We start from the raw sequence: 25,365 nt of genomic DNA, 5'->3' as shown, positions 1-25,365 counted from the left end.
ACATAAGCACAAATTACCTATATCACATATTACAGAATGGTACCAATTCTAACCTTTATTTTGCCTTCTTTTGCTGCCATGCACCAAATTGTGTCAGACTCATCAATGACCTGGGTTCTTCCAGGATGGGGTATGCAAGGACGATCCCTCAGCTCATGTGTGGACCTGGTGTGCACCAGGCCAGAGACGTGAGTGTCATCCATAGCCAGCCCCTGTCTGCCAAGAGAACAGGGAGCTGCAGCTCTGAGGAACTCCGGGGTGAGGCAGCAAACAGCCCAAATGCCTAGTTTATATCAGTTACTGGTCAGGAGGATTTACTGCTGAGAGATTTTTATTGTCCTGCCCAGAGCTGGAAAAAAAGAACCCTGGCAGTTTGCTTTAGCTGTGAAGAGACTCTTTTCAACAGGTTCCAACTCTTCTGCTTGTCTAAATTAAAAGCAGAGCCAAACTCTTCTGTTGGTCACATCAAACCAACATAAGTTTCAGGAGTCTGTGGAAGACATAAGAGTTTCAACATTATTTTATTTTATAATACTTACAGTCTTCTAATTCAGTCATGAGATAATTAGGCCATCACTGACTATATCAAAAAACGGGAAAAAGCACTGAAGAAGAAGTTTTTTTACAACTAAGTTTTAAAAACTAATGAATGAATTTCATAAAGAAAACCATGTAGTAAGAATACAGTAATTTAAACATCTCAAATCTCTTTGATAATGGAGCCCTGAGCCCCAGTCATGTGCAGTGCAGCCTCATCTGTCCCTTTGAGGCCAGAGAACTGCCAAGGCTCAGGGCTGGGATGAGCCTTCACCCAAAACCAGTTCCAAGACTGATTTGGAATCAATCCAGAGCAAGGCCTACACAAAGAGGAAAGTCTCAAGGCCAAAGCCAAACCTTCATCATGTTGGATTTGTTTTAACACTGATCTGGAGCAAATTTGCTTGACCTGCAACACCACTCTTACTGTAAAACTTTACATGAGGTACTAAATAAGCACTGTCCTGTCCTGTCCTGAGCTGTGCTGCCCAAATACTGTGGAGAACTTGCTCTGCCTCTGCCCTGTGCCCCTGGGGCTGCTCTTGGCCAGGCAGCCTCAGTGGGAGCCAGCACTGGCTGCTGCCCCAGCGGGCCACCAGGACAAGGCCCAGTAATTAAGAGGCCAATGGAAGCACTGGGCAGCAGCAGAAGCCTCAGCAGAGTTATTTGGACAACCATGGACTGGCTACAAGTCCACTGCAGCATGACTCCCAGTCAGGCTACGTATGCAGGAGCAGAGTTATAAGAAAACTGTGGAGAAAAATCAACAACTGACCGTCTGAGCTCGTACAGCTTGCGAATGCCAAGATAGCAGCCTATCAGCACAAGTGGCACAGTGAACACTGTCACCACCGTGCCTATCATGCAGGTCCTGCGCACATCCTGGAGGCAGACAATTCTTGGGAAGCGCACTGGATCCGGGGCATATATTCCTGTTTCATTGATAACGTCTGTGGGAGCAATGGGGAGCGTGAGCCCGTGCTGTGCTGCACTGCTGAGCTGGCAGCACGGTGGATACGGGCAGGACGTTCTCTGTTTCCCCCAGAGCTGGGGCCTGCAGGCACCTTGCCGGCCCTTGGCACAGGCTGTGCCAGCCAACAAAGCCCAGCAGGCCGGGAGGAGAGCCTGGGGGCAGCGCAGCTGCTTGGGCAGTGGCTGCTGCCAGGGACAAGGGCCAAAGCCATCCCTGAGCAGCCACTGCCACCCCTGGCCCTCCCTGCCCCATGACTGCTCCCCCAGCCCCAGGGGACAGTCAGGCCCTCTCAGGAGACACTGGAGCAATCACCTGCTGTGCCAGTGCCTGGAACCGCCTGTTCTCCTGCAGAAGAGGCTGCCACTGAGCCACTGCTTCTTCCTGGAACAGCCACCTTCTGTGCCAGCTTTTGGGTCATCGCTTGAGAAATAAAAGGGACAGATGTATCAGATGGGACAGTTCCCCATTAGGGAGATCTCGTCTTCAGAAGCTAATACTGGTGAAAGTCACGGACAATGATCAGGAAATCAGATGAGCTTTTGGGATTGGACAGGCCCCTCCCTTCTCCAAAGCACCACCACTCGTGATCTGCCTGGAGACTGGGAAATTGCAGGGGATCTCAGGGTGGGCATGGCCCATGGTGCAGTTTGGGCTCCCTGGTGGCAGATGCCAAATGCCTTCCTGCAGGGGCTGGGCACAAGCTGCAGCCAGGCCAGGCTGGGAAACAGCCCTGCAGGGCGTCAAAGCAGCAGCAGCAGCAGCGGGGCAGCGAGGCTGCCATGGATCCCTTCCCGCTGTGCCGGGCACGGCGTGTCCAGATGTGCAGCCAAAGCCCCCAGCTGCTGAGTCCCAGGGGAAGCATGAGGGAAATACACTCACCATGGCACCTCTCCAGATCACTCAGCATCTTGTGCAGAGATTTGGCTGCCTCCAGCGACTTGCTGTCTCCTGTGTCTTGGTTCTTCCATCTAGGAGGACCTTAATGGAAAGTGATTCAATTTCTCATTCAGGCCTGAGTGGCAGTGAGGGCACCTGGGTGACTGGTGCCCTCCAAGGCACTCCCTCAGCTCTGCCTCCCACTCAGGAGCACAGGTGGTTTCTCAGTGAGCTTTGCTTGGGTGGTATGTGCAAAGTGGTGAAGTATTGGTCGATCAGGCTCTGATGTTGTACAGTTCAAGAAGCTGATGACATAGAGAGCCTTGCAAAGTCTTTCAACTGGAGAAATGATTTTTGTTTCTCTCTTTTGCTGATTGAGGACTCTTTTGAGGGTTTGATGCATCCTTTCTACGATGGATTGTCCTGTGGGGTTTGCAGGTATACCTGTCTTGTGTTGTATTCCCCAGTCACTGAAGAACTCTTTCAACTTGTGAGAGGTATAGGCAGGTCCATTGTCTGTTTTGATCTCCTTTGGTACTCCCAGGGTAGCAAAGGCCAGGAAAAAATGTTTTATGGTGTGCTGCACAGTTTTTCCTGGTTGTGTTGATGCAAATACTGCTGCTGAAAATATATCGACCAATACATGCAAGTATTTTGACTTTCCAAAAGGTGCAAAGTGGGTTACATCTGTCTGCCACAGCTGGCAGCTGTTTAAACCTCTGGGACTGACTCCCATCCCCATAGATTGTATCTGGTAGTTTTGACAGTTCGGGCATGTGGCAACAATAGCTTCTGCTTGATCTTTTGAATGCTTGAACATTCTGATAAGGGCAGGCACATTTTGATGAAAAAATGAGTGTGACAGCTTTGCCTGGGCAAAGATGTTAGGGACATTAGCAGTCTCTATTGCCATGGCTAAGGTGTCTGCTTTCCTGTTCCCTTCTGCAATGAAACCTGGGAGGTCAGTGTGTGACCTCATGTGCATTATATGGTAAGGTTGTTTTCTGTGGGAAATTAAGCGTGTTAATGTAGAAATCAATTGGTATAACTTTGGATTGGAAACCTCTTTGAGAAGAGCATGTTCTGCTCTCATAGCTATGCCAGCAACATAAGCTGAATCTTATGTGACCAGATTAAAAGGTTCATTTTTGAATTTCTCAAAGGCTCTGACAACAGCTGCTAACTCTGCAATCTCTGAAGATCCCTCCACTATTTCTATGTCAGATTCCCAGTTTTGGGTCTTAGGGTCTTTCCCGGTCCTTACCGACTTGTGGGATGACCCTGAGCCATCTGTAAAGATGGTTAGAGCTTTGAGAGGTGTTCTACTTTGAATTAATTTTGGGGTCAGATGAAAGGTTACATCACGATTAAAAAGCTTATGTTTTGGGATATGTATGGAAATTTGGCCTGTATAGCTGTCTAAGGCATACAGGTGAGACGAGGAGTGTCTGGCAGTGCGCGCTCCTCAGTGGCCCCAATTAGAATTCCGGACTGGGAATATACGTACTGGGAAGCACCCCACTGGAATAAAATGTGCCTGCCATAGAGGATGATGGGGGCCCTTACCATGAACGGGCGGATGGTTGCCAACTTGCCTTCAGGCCCTTCAACGAGGATGTAGTTCTTGCTCCGCATGGAAACTGTAGCTCCACCGATCCCTGTGATCATGCCTGCCACAGGTTGTAGCTCCCAGTGTGCTGGCCATTCTGAGCGGGCGATGATGGTCACGTCTGCACCGGTGTCCAGCACCCTGGTAGGTGGAACTTCTCTCCTCTGCAGGTAAGACCGCACTCGATGACAGGCTTACTCGGTCCCACAACTTGTGTCCACATTGCTGTGGGGTTGAGAGGAAGCTGTTCCCTGTGATTCTTAGGGAGTAAAAAGGCTTGTGCGAACGGAGTATCCTTTGGAAGAAAAAATGGTAAGTCTGTGCAGCACATCTGGACAGAGGTTTCTTGTCCCGAGTACACTGTTTGTACTTCTGGAACAACAAATATTTCCTTTGGGCTACGGAGAGTATCACCTATAATTAGGATGTTAGAAGGACCACCTTTTGGCCCATGTTTGCCTGTGGGAACACGCTAAACATTGTCATTTTTAAAGTCAATGGACAGTGCAGTTACCAGTAGCTGGCGGGTTCCCCTCGGTATTGCTCTGTGTGTTGGGTCCTCCTCATGTGGTCTGGAATCTCCTGGGATGTTGCATGACTGGCTGTGGATGGCCTTTGATTTGGTGTCCTTGCCTGGGGCCCCACCACGCTCCACTGGAAGTTTCCCAGATGCGGCTGATAGTACTGCTGATTCTGGGACCTTTGGTAGAAATTGTGAGGGTACCTGGGAGGTGACCTCTCTGGACAGTCCTTTATAAAATGTCCAAAGTCTCCACAGAGGTAGCAGCGGATCTGGTCTTTAGAAGCTATTACTGCATATGCACTAGAAACTCCTTCTGCAATACCCTTAGTTACTGCTTGGGCCACTGTATCTTCAGTGGACAGGTGGCGTGTGCAGCTTTCCAGCATTTGCTCTATGGCAGGTTCTGTGTCTAAGGGTAAGGCTCTCAGAATTGCTTTACATTTTTCATTTGAGTTACTCATGGGAAGCTTGCACAACAGTTCTTTTCTTGCCTCTGTGCTCTCTATCTGTTTTTCCAGAGCATCCTTAATTCTATCCACAAATTTGATAAAGCTTTCATCTATTCCTTGTTTAATACTAGAAAAGTGTTGGGTAGAGATAGAGTCATCAGGGGTAAGAAGTAAGGAGGTTTCTGCTGCAATAACCATGTCTTGTAGTGTTGTCTTAGGTAAGGTATCAGCTTGGTGAGAGGGTTTCTGCAAATCCCCTTCACCAGCCAGCTGTTCGACTGTAAAGTTTGACTTATCAGCATCAGCAGCATAGTTATCTGATAATGTTTTTAATTGCTTTTTCCAATGCCTGTCCCAAAGCATGTACTCGGCAGGAGAAAGGAGGCACTGGGCAATATTTTTAATATCGTGGGGTACCAGAACATGTGCTGAGAACGTAGATTCTAGGGAATTTCTAAAACTATGTGAACTTCTACCATGTTCTTTTGTACAAGTTCTTTATTTGTAATAGGTTCCCATGTCTTTCTAGTAGTAGCACCGCCCCTTTTTTCCTTTTTATAATCTACTGGAAAGGCAGTAATTCTCTGAGCCAAAACGGAAACAGGCGCAGTTGCACTCGGAGATAACGCAGAGCAAGGTCGCTCACAGGATGCCGCGGGCTGCACAGTGGAATTCACGTCCAAGGGGGAGGAGGGGACACAGGCAGGAGCCTCGGGCACGGCAGGGGTGGGGGAGGCGGCACAAGGGGAGGGGGGACGGCAGGACACTAGGAACCAGGGGAAGAGTGGAGGGTGAAGGTATGTTATCAGCACGATTAGTATTTGATGGAAAGGGTTCTGGTGAAACAGATAAGTTAGCACTTTGTTCATAAAAGGCTCGCACTGAAGTTACAGGTTTTTTGTTAGTTGTTTCTATGGCTTTGGTTATAATGTGAAATATAGGGATAAACCGAGTTACAGAAAAATCTTGGTTAGTGTGAAACTTATATATCGTGGTCCCAATTGTATCCCAAAAGGAGTCTAAAGTGGTAGTGTGTGTGTTAGTATCTGGAAAGTGGGAAAGAATCCATTTTATAAATTTTTTCAGGTTAGTTTTTGAAAGGTTACCTTTAGAAAAAGAAAAGTTGTTAGAAGATAGGATTTCTAGGATTAGTAAGTATAAATCTCTCTCGTTCTGGGATTGTTTTAACATACTGAGCTTCGATCCCATGTTCCCGTTCCCTGCCAGCAGAAAAAAAGAGAAAAAAAAAACAAACAAAAAAAGGACCCAAGGAAAAAGTTTTTTGCGTGCAAGAAAGGCTGTTTTAAAACTTACACTTCTTCAGCCAGATGTGGGTCAAAGGTCTGCCAGCAGGTAGTCTGCTGAATCAGTCTCCTCGAGCACTTTTTGTGCCCAGATGTCAGCGGTTTGAGGGTCGACTGACAGCCTTTCAGAAGAGTCCTGCTAAAACGGAGGGCTTCTTCTTCCAGGACGTCTGGTGAGCAAAGGCAGTGACAATTTCAAGAAGAAATGCTGCTCCTCTGAAATGCCAGGTCCAGCATTCAGTTTGGGTGCCAGTTTATCACGGCAGTTTCCCACCAGGCTGATGCCCAGCAGGGTGCCGGAGCCAGGATAACTCAGTGGAGGCTCAAGCAGCCTAGGCAAGCTATAGTGATTGGAGCTCTTAGTGATTATCAGCTCAGTGATTTCAGCTCGTGGCTTGCTAGGTGCTGCAGCAGCAGACGCAGGGAGAGAGAGGAGAAGGCCGTGTGAGGTTCCACAGGATTCTTTATGCAGGTGTGCCACGAAGGTTCCCAGTGACAGCTCTTGTGCCGAACCGGGCAGAATCGGGGGTTTTTATACCCTACAGGGGTTTTGAAAACTGTCCAACAGAAAGGGTCAGGGGAAAGTGACCTATGGGCTTACAGAGAGATAAGCAGAGTCGGAAAGGCGGAAGAGAGGGGCTGCTAGGGTCCAGTCATGCTGACCTGGCATTTCCTAGCTCAGGCCTCTGACCGCCAAGGAGGCCGTGCAGCCCCTGGGCCTGCTACACTGACCCACAGGGTGTCAGGTCCTGCTCTGACTCTGGCTGTGGGTTTTGGGTTTTTTTCGTTTGTACTGTTGCATTTGTATTTTCAGTTTTCCTAGTAAAGAACTGTTATTCCTATTCCCATATCTTTAACTGAGAACTTTTTAATTTCAAAATTACAGCAATTTGAAGGGAGGGGGTTGACATTGTCCATTTCACGGAAGGCTCACGCCTTCCTTAGCAAAAGCTGTCTTTTCCCACCAAGACACCTCCAATGCTCTTACAGAGAAAAAGAATATGGACACTTTATTAAGTAATTGATTTCTAAGCCACCTCCAATCTAGTACAGAAAACAAAGCCAACTCATATTTGGCAAGAACAATTCACGTCAAACCAATCCAGTTTCCTTTTCTGACAGGGCAAATGGCTCAATGGGTGAAAGAAGCAGTAGATGTGACATTTGTACTGTAGTAATATTTTAATGTGTGGTATTTTTAGAAACAACACTTAAAAATCATAGGATTCCATTAGAACATGGAAGATGTCACCTTGTGCTGCAGCAGAACTTAGAGGGGGGGAAAAAGGGAGTTTAGGGAATAGTGACCAATGATTTGTCCTGTGAGAATAAATCCCTGGGCACTGCATAAAAATGGGACTTGCCTGACTTCCTAAACTCTCCTGTCATCAGGCACTGGCAACTACACACTCTTGATACAACACCAATGGTAAGTATACAATTTCTTGTGATGTCTTTTGCACTGAAATGAATTGAACTCAAGCTTTTCAGGAAGGAATTTATTGAAATGTACCTTTAAAGTTGAGCTGACTCACTAACTTGACAGGGATTAAAAAGTAAAAGCTGAAAGATAGTCCAGACACAAACCTGGCACACTCATCAGAGTAGGAAGATCAGGATGGGCACCTGAAGAAAAGAACTATGAACTATTTGGTCAACTAGGCTGGTTTAGGAACCCAGTGATGTGACAGGGGCAGTTCAAACCCTGGCACAGGAATCTGTGCTCTCAGAAGAAGTTCATGTTTAAGTCATACAGATTGCAGGAATATGAATCTGGAATATGAAATCAGGAATAGGTGATTATAATTACACACTCCAATTCAGGACAACATTTAATCACTTGCAGGTACTTAAACACTTTCTTGACTAAATGCAAACTCTTGTTTCCTGCATTAGGGATTATAACTTCAGGTCATGGCTGGGATTTCAGATCTAAGTGATAGCAAGTAGGTCTCAGATGAAGGTCTAGAAGAGGGATTTAGATGCTAAAAGAGCTTTTAAAATCTGAGCCTAAAAGGAGAAAGCATTTCCTTGATAAATATGAAACTATAAACATGAGCAGTGTGTAAAGCTTACAGGTTGGACTCTTTCTTGAATATGATCCTCTCTGGAAGAAAGTGGACTTTAGCTGGAGGAAACCTGTGGCTCACCAAGCCAGTTAAGGTGAATTCTCAGGAGAGATATCTCCAATTGGCAGTGCTTCCTGCAGAACACCCAAATCCCCCCCATTCCTCTCCAGCCCTACCTTGCAGCATTAGTTCTGGCCAAATCCAGACCCTGCTCACAAACTCTGTGTGGCACCTGGCAAGGGGGAAAACTGTTCACTGGAGTGGTGACTGAAACACAGCCAGACTTCAACAGGGCAGGTAACAGCAACTGAAACCCAGCCAGACTTAAGCAACAGGACAAGTGACACTTTTGTCAAGTGACAGAACCCTGTGGGTTCCCAGCTGTCCCTCCCTCTCCCCGCCTCAGCCAACCCATCTCTTCCCCTCAACAAAAGCAACAAGAGCAGTGGACTATTACATTTGTGACCAACTTTCTGACTTCTGCAAGCATTTATTTATGCTGTGGCAAAAGTGGGGTTTAGTTGGCTAGTGGTTTTTCTTTCAGATTCCCACTCTATTTTCTTGTGGGTTTAGGAACGTTTCAGCTTCTCTCCTCTATCACCTGTTCTGTCAGTGAAGAAGCAATGAAGTCACAGCAAGTTTCAAACCACTGGCCAGAAGTTGTCCTTGTGTGCTTTTTCCCAATTCCTAGGACAAGCTGAAGAGCTTTTATATGAAATGGAGACTCAGCCATCTGATTACAGCTGGCTTGGAATGGGACCTAAGGACCAGGAAAGGCAGCAAAAAAAGTAAGTGTGCTGGAAATGGTTTCTGAAGGACTGTAAGCAATTTGTTTTGAGGCTTTCTTGAAGCATTACCATGCTGAGTTCTGCTGTTGTGTGTCTGAAGAGTAACTTCAGCTCTCTGTAGATCTGCACCCTGACTTTTGCCTGGAAGACTCCCACATCTCCTAAAGACCCCTACCAAGAAAATGCATGAGCAGCTTCTCATTTCCCTCTGGCCAGATTTCACAAGGTGTTTTGGAGACATCTAATAAGCCCCAGCCAGAGATTCTCAAACTCACTTGTGCCCCAAGCCAGTGATTTTATAGGCACTTTTTGTCAGACTCCAACCTACCTGTAGTGCTGCAGTTGTGATTCCAGCTGCTGGATGTGTATTTGCAGATGTGGCACCTCGTTAGCTCTCACTTCCAGCTCCTTCACTTTGCCAAGACTGTTCAGGACAGCCTGTCTGGCCTCTTCCACCTTCCTCCTCATCTCTGCCTGCTCCCTCTTCAGGTGACGGTTGCAATCTTCCAGGCTGACCAGAGCTTCCTGAGAGCTCTCCAGCTCCTTCTCCAGCTCCTGACTGAACAGGATGGCTTCTTCAACCTCCCCATCCCCGGAGCTCTGGATGAGCTCCATCTCCTCCAGGACACTTTGGAGATACTTGGACTGGGAGTGCTTCTGTGTTAACGCTCTCTTCCTCCCTGTGAAGCAGGATCCTTCTTCTCTATGGCTGGCACGGCTCTTCCGCAGTCCCACCTGTAATGACCAGGAGCACAAAGCAGGGAGAAATTGATGGGGTTTACTGAAGACTGAAAGTGGCTGGACTGTGCTTTGTTTTTGTTTTTGTTTTTTTTTAGTTTTTTTTTTTTTAATCACATAGAGTTGATCAGCAACTAAAGCTACTTGACCTCTGCCAGATACAGAGACAAGAAAACAATCTCTGGAAAGTATTTTTTAATACCTAGCTATGCATTTAATTTTCAAACTACACACTATCATGTTAATGCACAAGTTTCTGTATAGCTTTAATGTCATTACTGTGGTCTCTAATCAGGAGTTAAGTAGTCTTCTGAAAAAGATATTTCCAATGAAGTTGTGTTCATGAGAAAGGAGCAGGGAGCAGCTGGGAGTGTTCTGGAGCTCTCCTCTTTGTCGTTTTCATTGTTCCTGGGACTTCTGACTGGTGACTTGGTGATGGAGAAGGAAGACTCGCTCACCATATGATGATCGACAAGTCTCATCTTTATTCCCGAATCACCGATTATTATACACCCTTTAATTAGCTCATGCATAATGCAAAATCCCAGCTCACCATTGGCTAACTAGCTATCAGCTAACTACGTGCTGTTTTTGGTATAACTATCACCACTTTCCCAGGCTATCCCGCTCCACCACCTGTGTCTGTGCATTACTTCATCCGTGGGCCAAGGACACAGTTTAATTAGAATGGCAACTCCCCTCATTTTCTATCTTGGTCAAATTAATCTCACTGTGAGCTTTAGCTCGGAGCTAGCTTGTTACAAAGCTCTCAACACAGAACATATTTTCATTCTGAGTATCTTTCTGTAAATGAACATTCTGTCTCAACCAGGAGGTATTTTTGACCAGCTGTTAAAACTTCAGAAGTACACCTAGAAAAGAGGCAAAGACAGTTTCCTGAAACATCTGCCTTTTATTAAAAGTCCATAATATGGGTCAAAAGAAGGGTGAAAAAACCAAATCAGTCCTTTTACTTCTTCAGTATGTGATTTCACAGATACTTTTAATTTCATTTTAAAGAAAAAAAGGAAAGTAGCATGTACAGGGAGAACAATCCAATAGGAAATACTAAATCTGTACCTGTTTGTGTGTCAACTCACCTGCAAATGGTGAGTTAAAAGTAAAAGATAATTTGTAGCATTTGAAATGTCTTCAAGTAGCCTTTACACTCAGCAAAACTTTGGTCACAAGTGGATAAGGTGATCATGGGATCTGTTCCATGAAAAAAAAAATATCCCCTTAGATTTTTTTTTTTCCTACTGTTTTTGATATATATTGCATATTGTGCCTTAAGGGCAGCAGCTACATAAAGATATCTCTCAGTATTTGTTCAGTATTTGACAGTTAGGCTGTTCCAATGTACCTTAGGGATTTTTATTCTAATTTTATGCTGTCAGACTTTTATTTCTCTGACTTTGTATCCTCTGTGGTAATATTACTAAAAGCTTTCTGGTTTTGTGGGTATTTTTATTAAAAGAAAAGTAATTGTATTAATCAGAGCTTAGTTTTTCTTGCCTTTTTCTTCCAGATTATCCCAATGGCATTCGGCTCACGTCAGCTGTTCCAGGAGCAGATATCAAAGTACTCATAAATTTCAATGCACCAAATCCTCAGGACAGGAAGAAGTTTACAGATGATTTGAGGGAATCAATTGCAGAAGTTCAAGAAATGGAAAAGCACAGAATAGAGTGTAAGTACAAAGGTACATATAATGGAGCATTTTCCAGCTAATCAAAATAATAAAAAGTAATATTACCCTTGGAAAATTTAAATTTTAAATTAAAAATTACCATTAATAAAAAGTATAAGAGTATAACACATTAGAACTCTGTAAAAGTTCAAAATAATGTGGGTTTTTCTGTGACTTTATCTTGAGAAGAAGGAAAAAGCCAATAATGCCTTAAGCCCCGGCTGAGTTCATTGACTACTATTTACTGCAGTGTAGCTGCAGTGGAATTCATCTTGGACAAGCTGCAAATAACAATGGGCAGAGGAGAGCTGGGTCTGTGATTTGTAGCATAAATTACAGGAAGAATTTTAGGGATAATTTGGACAGAAGAGAGCTGGGTCTGTGATTTGTAGTATAAATTACTGCAGGAATTTTTAGGGATAATGTGGAGAAGAAAGATGGATCCATGATTTGTACTATAAATTCCTGTAAGAATTTTAGGGATAATGTGGACAGAGGAGAGCTGGCTCTGTGATTTGTATCACAAATTACAGCAGGAATTTTAAGGGCAATTTACCTCACACTGAAATTCCCAATGATGGCTCTTCCAATAAGCTTCATTGAATTTTTCTTCATTTCCGGGTTGCAATTCCTGTGGTCAGTAAGGAAGTCATGGTCCAAACCGATACATTTTGCTGGTAGTCCCGTGAGTGTCTGAAGATGAAATTTTATCCCATTTTCCCAAAAGAGAAATCCAGCTGTGGGTAGAGGGGTGAAACTCCCTGTGGGACGTTCTGGGTTGTTTCATGCCCACAAACACCCCTGTAAAAGCCCCCGTGTGTGTTGCAGCCGAGCTGGAGAAGCAGAAGGGGGTGGTGCGTCCCAGCATGTCGCAGTGCTCCAGCCTGAAGAAGGACTCCGGGAACGGGACCCTGCCCCGGGCGTGCCTGGACGACAGCTACGCCGGCGGCGAGGGGCTGAAGCGGAGCGCGCTCAGCTCCTCCCTGCGCGACCTGTCCGAAGCAGGTAAGAGCTGCCTCTCCTCCCCGGCTCGCTGCATGCCTCCACAAATAGCAGTGGTGGAATCTTACACTTCCAAGTAGCTCCTTACTCCCCCCTCCTCGGCTCGTGGTTAATTTCTGTTTGTTTTGGGTTTTTTTTTTTTTACCTTTGTTCTGTTAAGCGGCTGCTGTTTGAAAGTATTAAAGCCGTTGTAGGTTGCTATAGAAACTTTTAAAGGACAGTGAAGACAGAGGAAAAATTGTAAGTTTTTAATAAAACAGAAGTGACTGACTTGTGCTAGGAGCAATTCACTTGGTTTTCCTTTCTTTTTTTTTCATTGCCTTTGCTTTTTCCCCCTCATAGACTAGGCCTGGAAAGGGAAGGAAAGCTCCTGGTCTCTGTGTGACGAGCGCTTTCTGTGTACTCTGTGCTCAAGTGTACCTGTGTCACCACCTCGATGAATGAAACTGAGTGAAGCCCTACTAAATTCTCTCTAGAGCTGTGTAACACCAGTGTGCCCCTGATGCTCTTTTCTGGTTCTGTAACTCAGACACAGTTCCTAATTCTTGCAAAAAGAGGTTGTTGTGAAGTACTCTTTGCAACAGAACCAAAGAAGCCCTATTGGACAAGGATGCTGATAACCCACAAAGCCACTGATGTGTCTTAAGTTTTATTAACTGGTTAAAGACTGGAAAGCAGTGGTGATACAATTTGTTAGCCAAAGCAAGCCAGGGGAAGTTGGGCATGTTTTTATTTGATGGTTTGCCTCACACCTGGCATAGCCATGTAATCTTTCAGTGTTAAAGATTCCTGTCACTGACAAGAACTCTTATCTGAACACCATGTCCACTATTCAGAAAGTACTTCCATAGATAGTAGCAACTCTATTTTTTTTAGTTATTTGGTTTTTAGTTCATAGGCTGTGTTGCATACTCTGCTTTGTTCTTTCAATTGCAGTGATGATGTCCAGTGTAGTCATAATTTCAATATTCTGTATATCTTTGGTAGTAGACACTACTTACCTATTTCCTTTTTTTTTAACTAAAGAGGAGACATTAGCTATGCTGCAATAAATAAAATTGTTGTAAACTGAAATGATAGCCTGTGTTTTGTGGGTATATGTATGTGCATACAAATATGTAGAGAGTGAGCTCTTTCAATTCTTTTCTTCTCTGTTTAGGCTTTCATACTCACATCTCCATGTGCTTCATTAAAAAGACTTAGGCCCTTGATCCAAAATCAGGCTGAAGTTGACTATTGGTGCTTGCTTGGCTCCAGCGGATTTTAGATCAAGCCCTAGTCTTCACCACTCTTATCTCTCAGATTTGAAGATACTTCATCTTTTTCTGTTGTTTTGGTTTTATTTCATTAGAATGAGAACTACCATATTGTTAATATGTGAGTTCAGTGGGTATCTGTACCCCTAAATGTGATTTCTGATTAATTTTTTCATTCCATTAGAATTACTCATCCCTCTCTTTCAAACACTGCCATGTATTTGAATTCATATTATGGGTTTAATTCAACAAACCAACATTTGTAATCACAAACACATTTCACAGGGCATGCCTACAACTGGCATGCTTCTTACTGAAAATAACCTTTTTCCATGACAAAAAGTAGAAATCACTCACAGACTGCAGGGTTTATCAATGAGTTTGTTAAACCCAACTAAACTTAATTTTAACCTGAAATAACTGAGAATTATGGAGAGCTTCTGTTTGGTCTTGTGCAGTGCAACTGACTTGAGAAACAACCAGCCTGTTATTTGCTTTGTTATTTGGTGGAATGACTTAAGGGAGATGATCCATATCATTCTGCCTTCTCTCAGGGAATAGCTTGCATGTGAGGCTAATTTTATTTTTAATGTGGGAGAAGTGATCCACAGAAAAGCAAAGAAATCTCTTTCAGTTAGGAAGATACTGCCCCTCAGTGATTATCCCATATTAAATTGCTTCTCTAAAACAGGCCTGAGTTAGGTTCCCTCAAATCCTTCTGTGGATGAAGCACAGGATGAACAAGGAGGAGGAACAGGAGTGTGTGGGCCTGTAGGAAAGTAGATTTTTAGAGAGACCTTTCTACCTTGAATCAAAAATAAATCTAACAAACAAGAGAAAATGGCCTGATTTCATATTTATGCAGGAAGGCAGGTAAATGTCCAGTGAACATTGCAAACTCAAAATTTTAACTGTTTATTCAGTGAAGGGAAATGTGACTGAACAGCATTTGGCTGCACAGGTACTTGACAGAACTATTTAGGAAAAAAATCCATTGCTGTCCCCCAGACATCCCAGTAAATGGAGGCTGTGGAAATTACTAAATTTCTCTGAGTGACAATTCAGCAGCTTCTGAGATCTAGCAAATACCCTGACTGATTCTGCCTCCTAGGCTGGGCATGCACAGAAAAGCAGGATGTGTCCATCAGGTATCCTTTCCTGAGAGTGTTTCCATGCCTTGGCCACAGCAGCTCAACTCCCAGCTGTGGGAAGGGTGTGCTGAGGATCTCTTCACTGGGAGATGCTGTTGTTCCTTGTGCCTTGACAGTTCTTTCCATGGAATATAAAACAGAATGTGACATCCAAGTGTTCCAAGATGCGAATATATCAAAAATATTTAGGGCTTTATTTTTCTCTAAAGATAAATGTATAATTTTTATTGCACATTCTTGAGCTGGAAGAACTGAATTTATTTTTTCCAGACCTTGAAATTCTTAATTTATACAAAAATATTAGAGCCAGGCAAATTTTAATGAATCTAAAGCTGAGTTTTATGAGTTTACAGAAAGATGGGAAAAGTATGATGTCCCCTCATGGCCACTGTTCCACAGGAAGAATGATTTGGTCACTAAAGCAGAGCAGAAAGAGTTGGACTGGCTGTGTTTCCCATTCTGTTTCTCCCAGAAACAGTCCCATTGCACTGATTTTAGGTTCTTCAATTTGAATTCCAGCCACTTTGAATTGCTGGGGGACCCAGTGCTTTTACATTGAGTTTACAGAGGAATTCAAACTTTATTCCCACATCACTAATCTGTAAGGTGGGAGTAGTATTTACACACTGAACTGGTTTAAAAATTGCAGTTTTCTTGTTTGCCCCAGTACTCCACAACTGGCACAGCCAGGTAGTACTGACCAGGTGAGGGTGGTGCAGTGGTTCCTGTTACTGAGAGCTGGGCTTGTCTAAAACAGCCACAGGCCAAAAAAGATTACTGCAAAATCAAAACAAAACCAAAGGTATTTCCAGGATTAAAATAGTTCTGTTTCAGTGTGAAATCTTAAGATTGTACCTGTTTCACACAGAAACAAGCTGAAAATGTAAAGGTGGCAAACAGTACTTTCCCCCTCAAAAGTGGTCTCTCCAGTCATTGGAGAGAGTAATTTAACTTAAAACTTTTTTCCAAGCTTTCTCCCCCAAGACACTCAAAGCCAAATCATAATACTAAATCATAATATCAAATCATTGATAGTCTTTAGCTATCAGTTATGTCACTGGCCCAGAAGAGTTTCAAGAACTACAGAGCAGGAGTGAGAAATATTTCCATGTACTGAGCTGATCTGTAGCCTAAACTGTGAGATCACCACACATCCTGTGATGTGTCCTGCACACATCCATTCTGCAAGGTGCAGTGGCCTTTATTAATGAAGCTCAATATTCTTTTGGCATGGTTAAGTTTGTAAAAATCTTGTAATCACTTCATATCTCTACTATAAATTTGAAATGTTCTTGGCCCTATATAGTGCATGTTCATATATGAGGCATACACTTGTGTAAGTTCAAGATATTTCTTGCAAGGAATATTCATATCTAACAGATAAGGTTAAATTAATTGAAAATTTATTTTTATAAATTAAAGTCCACTCTAACAGCCTTAAAATATTAAAGTAAGCTTAATATATTAAGCAAAACTAATCTTCAGATTTGATAAATACCACCTTGCTTTGTACCACAGCTACTAATTATCCTGCCAGTACATGCTTGGGTGCAGTTCTAGTTTAGAATTTCCCTGAGATGCATGTGAAGGCTGGAGCTCCAGGGAGGCATTTCTGCGATGGGATGCTATCCCAAAGACCAGGGAACAGTCTGGAATAAACACACATTGGCAGGGGGAATGCTCCAGGGGATTTACTGAGTAAACCCACCACACTGCATGTCAGCACAGAATCGGGATCAATTTGTTTTTAAGAAAAAGAACTAAGCCTCTGTACGGCAGTAGTGCCTATCTGAGGGAAATTACAGGCATTTAAAGTGGATTTTTCTCTTTGTTCTTGGCTTTGCAAGTACTACTTTGCCCTGGAGTTATTCTGAGCAAAATTCCATCTGTCGCTCTCTGTCTGTATTTACTGTGTCCGTGGTTATTTGATCAGACTGTGACTCCTGCCATATGCAAAAGGCATTGGATTGTTGTGTTTTCCTTCATTTTTGGCCACGTTTAATGCCCCGTGTCAGCTCTCAGTCTTATTTGCAACCCTGACTGCTAAGTTCCGAGGTGGCTGCCGCAGTGTGTTTGCATCAGCAAGCAAGAGGGGTTGGAGTGTTAATCAGTACTAATCCCGTTATCAGAGCAGAAAAATATCAAACCTGACTAGGAGTCAACATAAGGGATGAACAAACCCAGTTTTTCTTGGGGGACTCATAAGATAGTAGAGTTTGGCTGAGGCTAAAACTGCAGCAGGAGATGAAGCAGTGAGCTTTTGACAAAGAGCCCATCCAGGGAAATTGTTCCAAATCCCAATGAATTTCTCAAGTCAAACACAACACCTTGACCACAAACGCCTTCCCCTCAATTTAATGTCACTGCAGAGGGGTTGTACTGGGGAGCAACTCTTTTTAAGAGGGGAGAATGTTCCAGTAGCCTGGAACTGTAGCTCTTACAAGAAACTTGTTTCAGGGCAGTGTTCTGTGACCAACCAGGTCAATACTATGCTTATAAATCCAGCAGGTGGTAGATTTTGGTCATCCTGATCCTTTGGGTAGTCTGAATTGCCCTATGAGCAGTTCCACTGCTCTCTAGTTCTGATCACAGGTGCTTTTGGGGTGTCTGTGATGAGGGTACATCATTAATTGGTTAAGTGATGCTGAAATCCTCACATTCTCTGCCAAAACTACCTCTCCGTGTAGAAAACTCTGAATGCAGCCAATGCAGGGTGGAGACTGATATTTGGCCTTGCAGGAAAACAAGGAGAGAGTGCTGAGAAAGCTTTGGTTTCGAAAGCCCTGCAGATTTTAGGGAAGCTCTGAGCACCAGGAGGGCTCCTCAAAGCTCAGCTTTGTTTCTGCACCCTGCCAGGAAAGTATTCTGAAACTTTGCAAAGCAAAGCTCCACAAGTTATCTTCTAAAAATCTCTATTTCCACTGCAGCCAGATGCTATTTTCTCTGTGAAGAGAAAGAAAATCTGAAGTGAAGTGAGAAAGAAAATCTGAGATCCTGTGTCCTATCCAGCCACTGAGGTCTTCTGGCTCTTTAGGCAAACTGTCTGGAGTTTCACGTGTGGGTTTAGGCAAAAGTTTTTGCAGTTTGAGACTGTTGGAGTACAATCCAACATGCTTAAAGATAAAGCACTGCACAGCTAAACAAACAAAATCTAGCCATAATGTCAAGACAGATTCCAGATTTACTGATCAAAAATTAAGTTTAGTTTTTTTTTTAAACTTCATGAAAGAATATTGTATGAAATCCACTGAGGTTCAAAGCTGAAATTGAAATTATAAATTCGATAAAATGATAAAACCGATGAAGTGATAAAACTGATTAATTGATAAAACCGATGGCCCTCACAGTGCCCCACACTGAAGTTCAGAATATTTCAACGTTAAATTTTGCATTTAAGTTAATGCCACCCCACAACTATATCTCAATACTTAAAGAAAAAAAAACCTCCATGGCCGATTAGCTTCCAGTAAACCAAACCCTTTAAAATCATTGCTGCTCAGCATCACAAGCGCAGCACTAAACCCAGCTGCCCAAACACCTCTACTTCAAAAGTTGTGCAAATTACCAACAAAATAATCACCCCCCGCTCGTGTGAGCCGATCCCCAGCACCAGCAGCTCTCCAAATTTCCACTGATCCCCTAGAAACGCAGGCAGGTGCAGGGAGTTGCTGTCCCTGCTGGCCCTGAAGCTGTGGGGCTGTGGGGCCGCGGCTCCTGGCGCCGGTCGTGTCGCAGTCTCTAATCTCTGCTGTTGCATGTCCTGGGCAGGCAAGCGTGGGCGACGCAGCAGTGCAGGATCGCTAGGCAGCAATATGGAAGTAAGTAGGAAGTTCCTGATGTCTAGCTGGATGTGATGATGTGCATTTCAAACCTTTCTTTTATATACATACATATTTTTTTGCTCTTTTTTCTTCTAACATATATATATATACACATATATATAACCTGCCTGCCACAAGTAAAATGCATGCCTAGGCTATTCACTCTGTATTCTTCCAGCTTACAAAGCACTGACAGCTTGTTTTAGAACAATGCCATTTTTGGTTTGAGCTAACCTTGTTCCCTTTGTTCCTGCCAGCATGGTTAAATGGATATGATGTGTCCTTTTGCCACCATTTCAGTCTGGTCCCAGCTTAAAAGCCCACCTTGCTCTTTGTTACCAAGTACACTGTTCTTGCTGTTTGATATTTAGCTACAACTATTGACTGTCATGCTCAACCATCCCCATTGCTTATTTTCGAGTTCAATTGCTAAATGTATGCAGTCATGACACCATGGAATTGCACAGATAGGGCATGGGAGGACAAAAAAAATTATTCAGATAGGTGAATTCAATGTGGATTTCATGAGATTTCATTCATCTTCAAACCATTTATATATACTGTTCATGTCTCTGAATTCAGCTTACAGATTTTTTCTTTTTTTTTTCTTTTTTCTTTTTTCTTTTTTTTTTTTTTTGTGTTTGCTTTAGGTAGATTACAGTTTAAATCTAGCATACATTGCCTAACTACTCTTGTGTCCCATAACTCTTTAAAAATACAAACCCTCAACTTCAGCAACTAAATTCCAGGCTAAATAATAGAGAATGTTGGACCATAGGTCAGAAAAATATAAGCACATAGAAATGTTAGTGGCAAAAATGGTATGGTTCCATTTACCACAAAATGCAGAGGTAGGCCTGAGAAGCAGCACTGTCATATATAGTAGTGGAAAACTGCTATAAATAAATATTTAAATACCATTTTAAAATCTGAGCTGTAACTGTAATATTTGCTGCTGTATGTTTAACTATTTAGGTTGCATTTAATGTAGCGCTTTTTTTTTTGTGGTAAAAAAGCAAGTATGGTATTTTTTGCAGTATTTTAAAATGTATTTTTCCTTTAAAAACACACTCGTAGGTCTTATATCATGTTACATTTCCGTGACATTTTTTTTTTTAATTTGAAGTCATATCACTTTATGTCAAAATATTGAGAGAAAATCACCCAATGCTTAACAACCTCTAAGAAGGGCATGAGTGCCCCACTGGCCACTTAGGGAAGGTGGAGATAAAATTTCCCCTAGAGCTCTCTAACATAATCCACCCATGTTAACCCTAAAGGAGGAGTTTGTGGGTCAGTGTGAACTTTTTCTTTTTTTTTTTTTTTAATTTTTTTTTTCCCTTTCCGAACATTTCAAGATATATTTTTTTTAATTTTTATTTTCTATTAATTTCTTTTTAGGGGTCCATCATTAGCAGTCCTCACATGCGCCGAAGAGCTACATCAACCCGAGAGTGTCCATCTCGCCCTCACCAGACTATGCCCAACTCCTCCTCACTCCTAGGGTCCCTGTTCGGTAGCAAGAGGGGCAAGCCCCCCTCGCAGAGCCACGCGGCCGCGCAGACCCCGCACCACGCGGAGGGCGCGGCCGCCACGCCGCACCCGCACCACGCGCAGTTCTGCCACCAGAACCCGCCGCCCTACCACCACCACCACCACTACCACCCGCCCCTGCACCCGCACCCGCACCAGTACCACCAGCACGGGCACGGCCACGGGCACGGCCCCTACCTGCCGCACGCCCCGCACCACGGCCCGCACCACGGCCCGCACCACCACGGGCCGCCCCCGCCGCCCGCCGCCGCCAGCACCAAGCCCAAACACAGCGGCATCAGCACCATAGTCTAGGCCTAAAGACCCTCCTCGTGACTCTAGTTCCAAACCCAGCTGCAAAGGCACTTAGAGGAAGCAACAAAATCACACCGTCAGTTTTTACCCAGGCCGTTTAATGAGCTTAAAGGCTTGCTGTTACTAAATAAAATAATTCCAGTTAGCCCAGGCCATACTGGTTTTACTTATCTACTGGATAGATGTTCACCACCATCTGGTTAGTTCTCATTTCCAAACTTGCCTTGACAACGTGCTGCTTGCTGAATCTGAGGAAAGCTACCTTTTACACCAAACCCCTGGACAATTTTACACACATAATGAAAAGCTAGCCTATGGAAAAAAAACAGGGAAAAAAGTCAGACAGAACCAAGTGTTGCATTCTTGCTCTTTTACTCTCAATGGGCAAAAAAAAATAAGTAGACCTGATATGGTTGATGAAAGTACGTAAGTAAACTTTATATAATATAAATATATACATATAAATATATATATATATATATACTGTATAGTTAACATTTGTGCTTGGAAAGAAATTTTTTCAGTCCACAAAACTAGCAATATAGACTTTACAAGGAATTCCACTTACTTGATAGGACAGTATAATAGATGAATAGCATATGAAAGTAGACCAAAACCATTAAACATTAGAAACCAATTTCAAACATTTCAGTATTTTCATCACAAGTCCCCTGGACTTGTTAAGATTTCTAAGCAATCATTACTAAATGTGCCAAGTAACATAGCATTTAAATGTTATAGTCCAATACTGCTTTGTATAAATCCTTATTTTATTAACACGATGATATCATACGTAATCAGTATTAGAGCTGCTCTGCTATTTCAGGTAAGCAAACTCGTTAAGATGCAGTAATTATTCCGTAGCAATGGAGGGTGCCCACCTACCAGGGGGCACCTCCGAGCATCGATCACACAAGTTCTTAGACACTTTAAAGGCTGTGATAACTGTGAATTTACATGATCCACATTTCTTTTGTAAGCATATGGATTGAACGAGCACATGGGAAGAGTTCCGCCAGGTGCATGTAAACACTGCAAAAGCATTCATCTCAAACATGAAAATGGCAAACCTCCATCCTTCTCAGCTACTTTGGTTCCTGTTTACCATAATTGCTCATTTTTACCCCCAGCGAAGCTGAATTCTAGTCCAGAGTGTTTCCAGTGGAAGTGCTCTAAAACTTGAAGGTTTGTTTTAGAATTTAGTATAGGGTTTTTATATATATATATATATATATATATATATATATTAAAAAAAAATTCAAAATCTGTAATTCCATGTAGCCATGTGCTAGCAATGAAGTGGCTTTACCATTTTTACTCATCACATTTGTTAGTTTGAAACACCCAGCACTCAGCAGGCTGAGTTTATGCTCAAACCTTCACTTCCATAGTCCAGTTAGTTGCAAGACATCACATAAAAATAGGCTGTGCTGTTGTTGCTTATGTGTTGTAACCAAACAATTTGCAAATTTCTCTACAATTTGTATCCCGAAATCCTGTACAAAGTTATCCATGGCACCTACTTTGTAGTTTCAGCACTTTGAGCCACTGCAAGGACTTAACACCTAAACAGTAGAGACAAAGGAATCACAACTGCAAAACTGTACCAGCCTAAAAGCAAACCTTGAAGAGGATGAGCAAAAAGTTCCAGTGAGAGATGGGTAAAAGTAATCACAGCTCCAACCAGTCGGGTTTCTGTGGAACAGAAAACAAACAGTAATAAAAGCGTCCCAAATCGGGAGGACATGGGAGCAACAGAGTGACTTGTCCTGTTGGCTTGCTCATGGCATCTCTAGCGTGGGGAGGATGGGAGAGGTTCAGTCATTTTTTCCCTTTCATACCATGGATACCACAATACCAGCAGAACTGCAAACTGAGCACTTTGTTCACCTCCACAGAGAGCAAATACAGCAATCTAGAGTTTAGCCTTTTGTTTCCAGCAGTCCACGTTTGTTTCACACATGTGCAATATGTTTTCCCCTTCTGCTCCTTCTCCTCAGAATGATCTCCATGAAAAGAAAACAAATGATTATTATTCTTTTTCTGTGTCACTCATTCTATTCTAAATTCTGCGGCTTACCTTAAGAGGGCTCACCTGGGTCCCCTGAGGCTCTGTTCCTTGCAGTTTAAAAAATATATACTGTTCTTATAAGGGAAAGTAGAACTGTCTGCATGTCATCTAATGTTATTAGTGTGAGGCTACACTCTACATATTGTATAATTGCAAAATATATCAGTGTTACTGTTGATATTAGTTGAAGTAAAGTGATAACATGTTTCAATATGTAGACTTTTCTTCATACATCTGTACCAATAGTAGAGTCTAACTGTAATTTATAGGTTGTTCCAGAAAAGATGAAGAACCATTTAGGTGCAAACATCTCTGAGAAACTGCATCTTTTAATTAAAACAGAGGTAAGAAAGCTCCTCTTCACTGGGTGATGGAGTCTGTACTTGTTTCAGATGCAGAGGCATAATGGAAGTAAAATTCTGTAGATGGAATAAAGGCAGAATATGCAGTAGCAGTGGAGAGGAAAATCTGACTCACTGTGTTGATTAACGCTGAAGGTGTTAAATCTCCCAGATCTGCATTTGCTTTGTGTTTAAAAAACCCTTCCATTCATTTAAATTAGAGTTACATATATTCTGTGCTTAAACAGTGAGCCACAGTTTAATGCCTGCCCACTGATTTTCCATGTGCAGTCAATGTATTTGTGAACCAAAGTGTTGAGGAGATGTCACAAACGTGCATGCACAGAAACATTTCCACATGGTTCCATGGACACTGGGGAGGAGAATGTGCCTGCCCTGGGCCTGCAGGGAGTGTGAAATCACAGATCACTTGGAGGCTGGTTAGAAACCAAAACTGGTAACCTGAGAGCACGGGATTTGGAAACTCTGTTCTTGCTCTTTCAAGCCAAGGAGGAGAAACAGTGGACTTTACTTTTTTTTTTTCCCTAGTTTTGTTCTGTTTTGTTTCTTAGACTATGTGTTTCTATGTACTCCAACCAAACAAAAGTGTCTTGGTGTCAGCACAAGTCTCCAGACCTTTGCTGCTTGTTTAGGGTCATAGTAAAACCTCTCTGACTCCATCCTTGATCAACAGTTGCTTAGAGCAGTGTGGGTCGTGCCTAGAATAGGAGAATTCCAGCACTTAACACTGCCTGGGGTTAAGAAAATGAATTAAAATGAATTCTTCAGCCTGCAGACAGGAGTAGAATGAAGAGGGTTTTTTATCAGATACCATTGCCAATTACAAACTGGTACAGAACTGCATAGACTGACCGTGATTCTCTCTTCCCATAAACGATGTGGCAAAGCAGTAATGCTGATTTGGACAAATGAAAGGGAAACGTAAAGAATGAAGGTGTGGCAACAACAAAAAAAATCTTTTCTGGGACAACAATCAAATATATATTTGGGGTTTTTATTTTTTTAAGTTAAGAATGAAATGTAAAACAATGTAAAGAAACAAAAAATCAAAGTTCATCCTAATATAATGTGCGTCTTGTATTGCTAAAAAAAAGAGTCTAACATACAGTGTAGAATGATTTTCCCATCATGTACTGCATGCAGCAGAAGCCTCTTGTTTCTTGATAAAATGAGCTGAAAGACAGTCAGCAGATATTTAAACACTGAATCTCTAGATGTTGACTTGCTGTTCCATATGAAGCTGTGTGTTTTCTGCAGTTAAGCATGCATTTTGCTGTTCCCTTGTAAAATACCATCGCACTTCTTGACTGAAAAATGGATTCTCGTGTATATATTTCAAAGAAAAGTGGAACCAATAACAAGATTCAATTTGGAAAAGAGAAAAGGGGGTGGTGAAAATGGGACCAGTAGGGGGAATAGAGAATTATTTAAATTGTACATAGTGTGTAAATTAGCATTTCTATAAGTCTGCAGTCACTTTGAGGTTGCCTATCTCCTGCTAGGAACTTAAATCAGCTTTGAGTTGTATTAAACTGTTAGAATTAGGTCTTGAATGCAGACTCTTAAAGACTTCAAAAATCATTATGCTTACAAGAAGCTTCTGTTCTGGGGAGGCTCGAGACCCCTTTTGTAACTCTGGGGAAGAAAGGAGTGCTTTCATTTTAATATGCATTCTGTTTGTAAGTAGTAACAGACCCTATTGATGTAAAACTATAACTGTGATCATGTGGAGAAATCAAATAAATCATTTAAAACTCTTTGTTTCTCATTTAATGCAATCCAAGAGCTTCAACTCTTCATATTTGAAATGAAGGAAATTCCTTCCAATGGTATCCTGGCCCTGCTGAGGCAGTGGGATTTGTGCTGCTCACTTCAGAGGGGCCAGGAACTGAGGATCAGGTGGAGGAGGTGGTGAGTGGAGTCTGTGACCCGTCCTCACTCAGCTTGGTGGGGTAGTGCTGAAATAAATTGAGTTCTAGAGTCACTAAAGAGCAATGAATCCAACAGCCAGATGTGCAGACAGGGAGAGAGTGACTCCAGCACCCAGATGTGCAGACAGGGAAGCACGGCAGAGGTCCTGGTGGACAATTCCTAAACCCCTCGAGCCCCGGAGAGTGCTGGCAGCTTTGAGACCTTCTGTCCCAGGGGCTGTGTGTCCAGCTGACCCCACGCAGCCTCAGGAGCTCCTGTCCAGGGCACTTGTGCCCTGCCTGGGCAGGGCCCCGTTTGTCCTTTCCAGGGTCAAGTCCTGGGCTGCTCCGTGGAACCCCCAGGAGCTGGCAGTGCCTCGTGGCCACG

The 25,365-nt window shown here is 43.1% G+C and overlaps 1 protein-coding gene across 1 annotated transcript in view; it reads left to right on the top strand.

Annotated features, from left to right (window-relative positions):
- The window catches only part of LOC135307652 (IQ motif and SEC7 domain-containing protein 2-like), a 98,856-nt gene extending 78,077 nt beyond the window's left edge, over window positions 1-20,779 (top strand). Inside the window, exons 2-5 of the mRNA XM_064432057.1 lie at window positions 11,395-11,568; window positions 12,385-12,561; window positions 18,734-18,783; window positions 20,188-20,779. Of these exons, the coding sequence (XP_064288127.1) occupies window positions 11,395-11,568; window positions 12,385-12,561; window positions 18,734-18,783; window positions 20,188-20,634 (848 nt within the window). The 3' untranslated portion in view covers window positions 20,635-20,779. The remainder of the gene's footprint in view (window positions 1-11,394; window positions 11,569-12,384; window positions 12,562-18,733; window positions 18,784-20,187) is intronic.
- Window positions 20,780-25,365: the final 4,586 nt, after the last annotated feature.

The sequence above is a fragment of the Passer domesticus genome, chromosome 9 (genome assembly GCF_036417665.1).
Source record: "Passer domesticus isolate bPasDom1 chromosome 9, bPasDom1.hap1, whole genome shotgun sequence".
Lineage (NCBI taxonomy): Eukaryota > Metazoa > Chordata > Aves > Passeriformes > Passeridae > Passer > Passer domesticus.
This window is presented reverse-complemented; position numbering and strand designations above follow the sequence as displayed.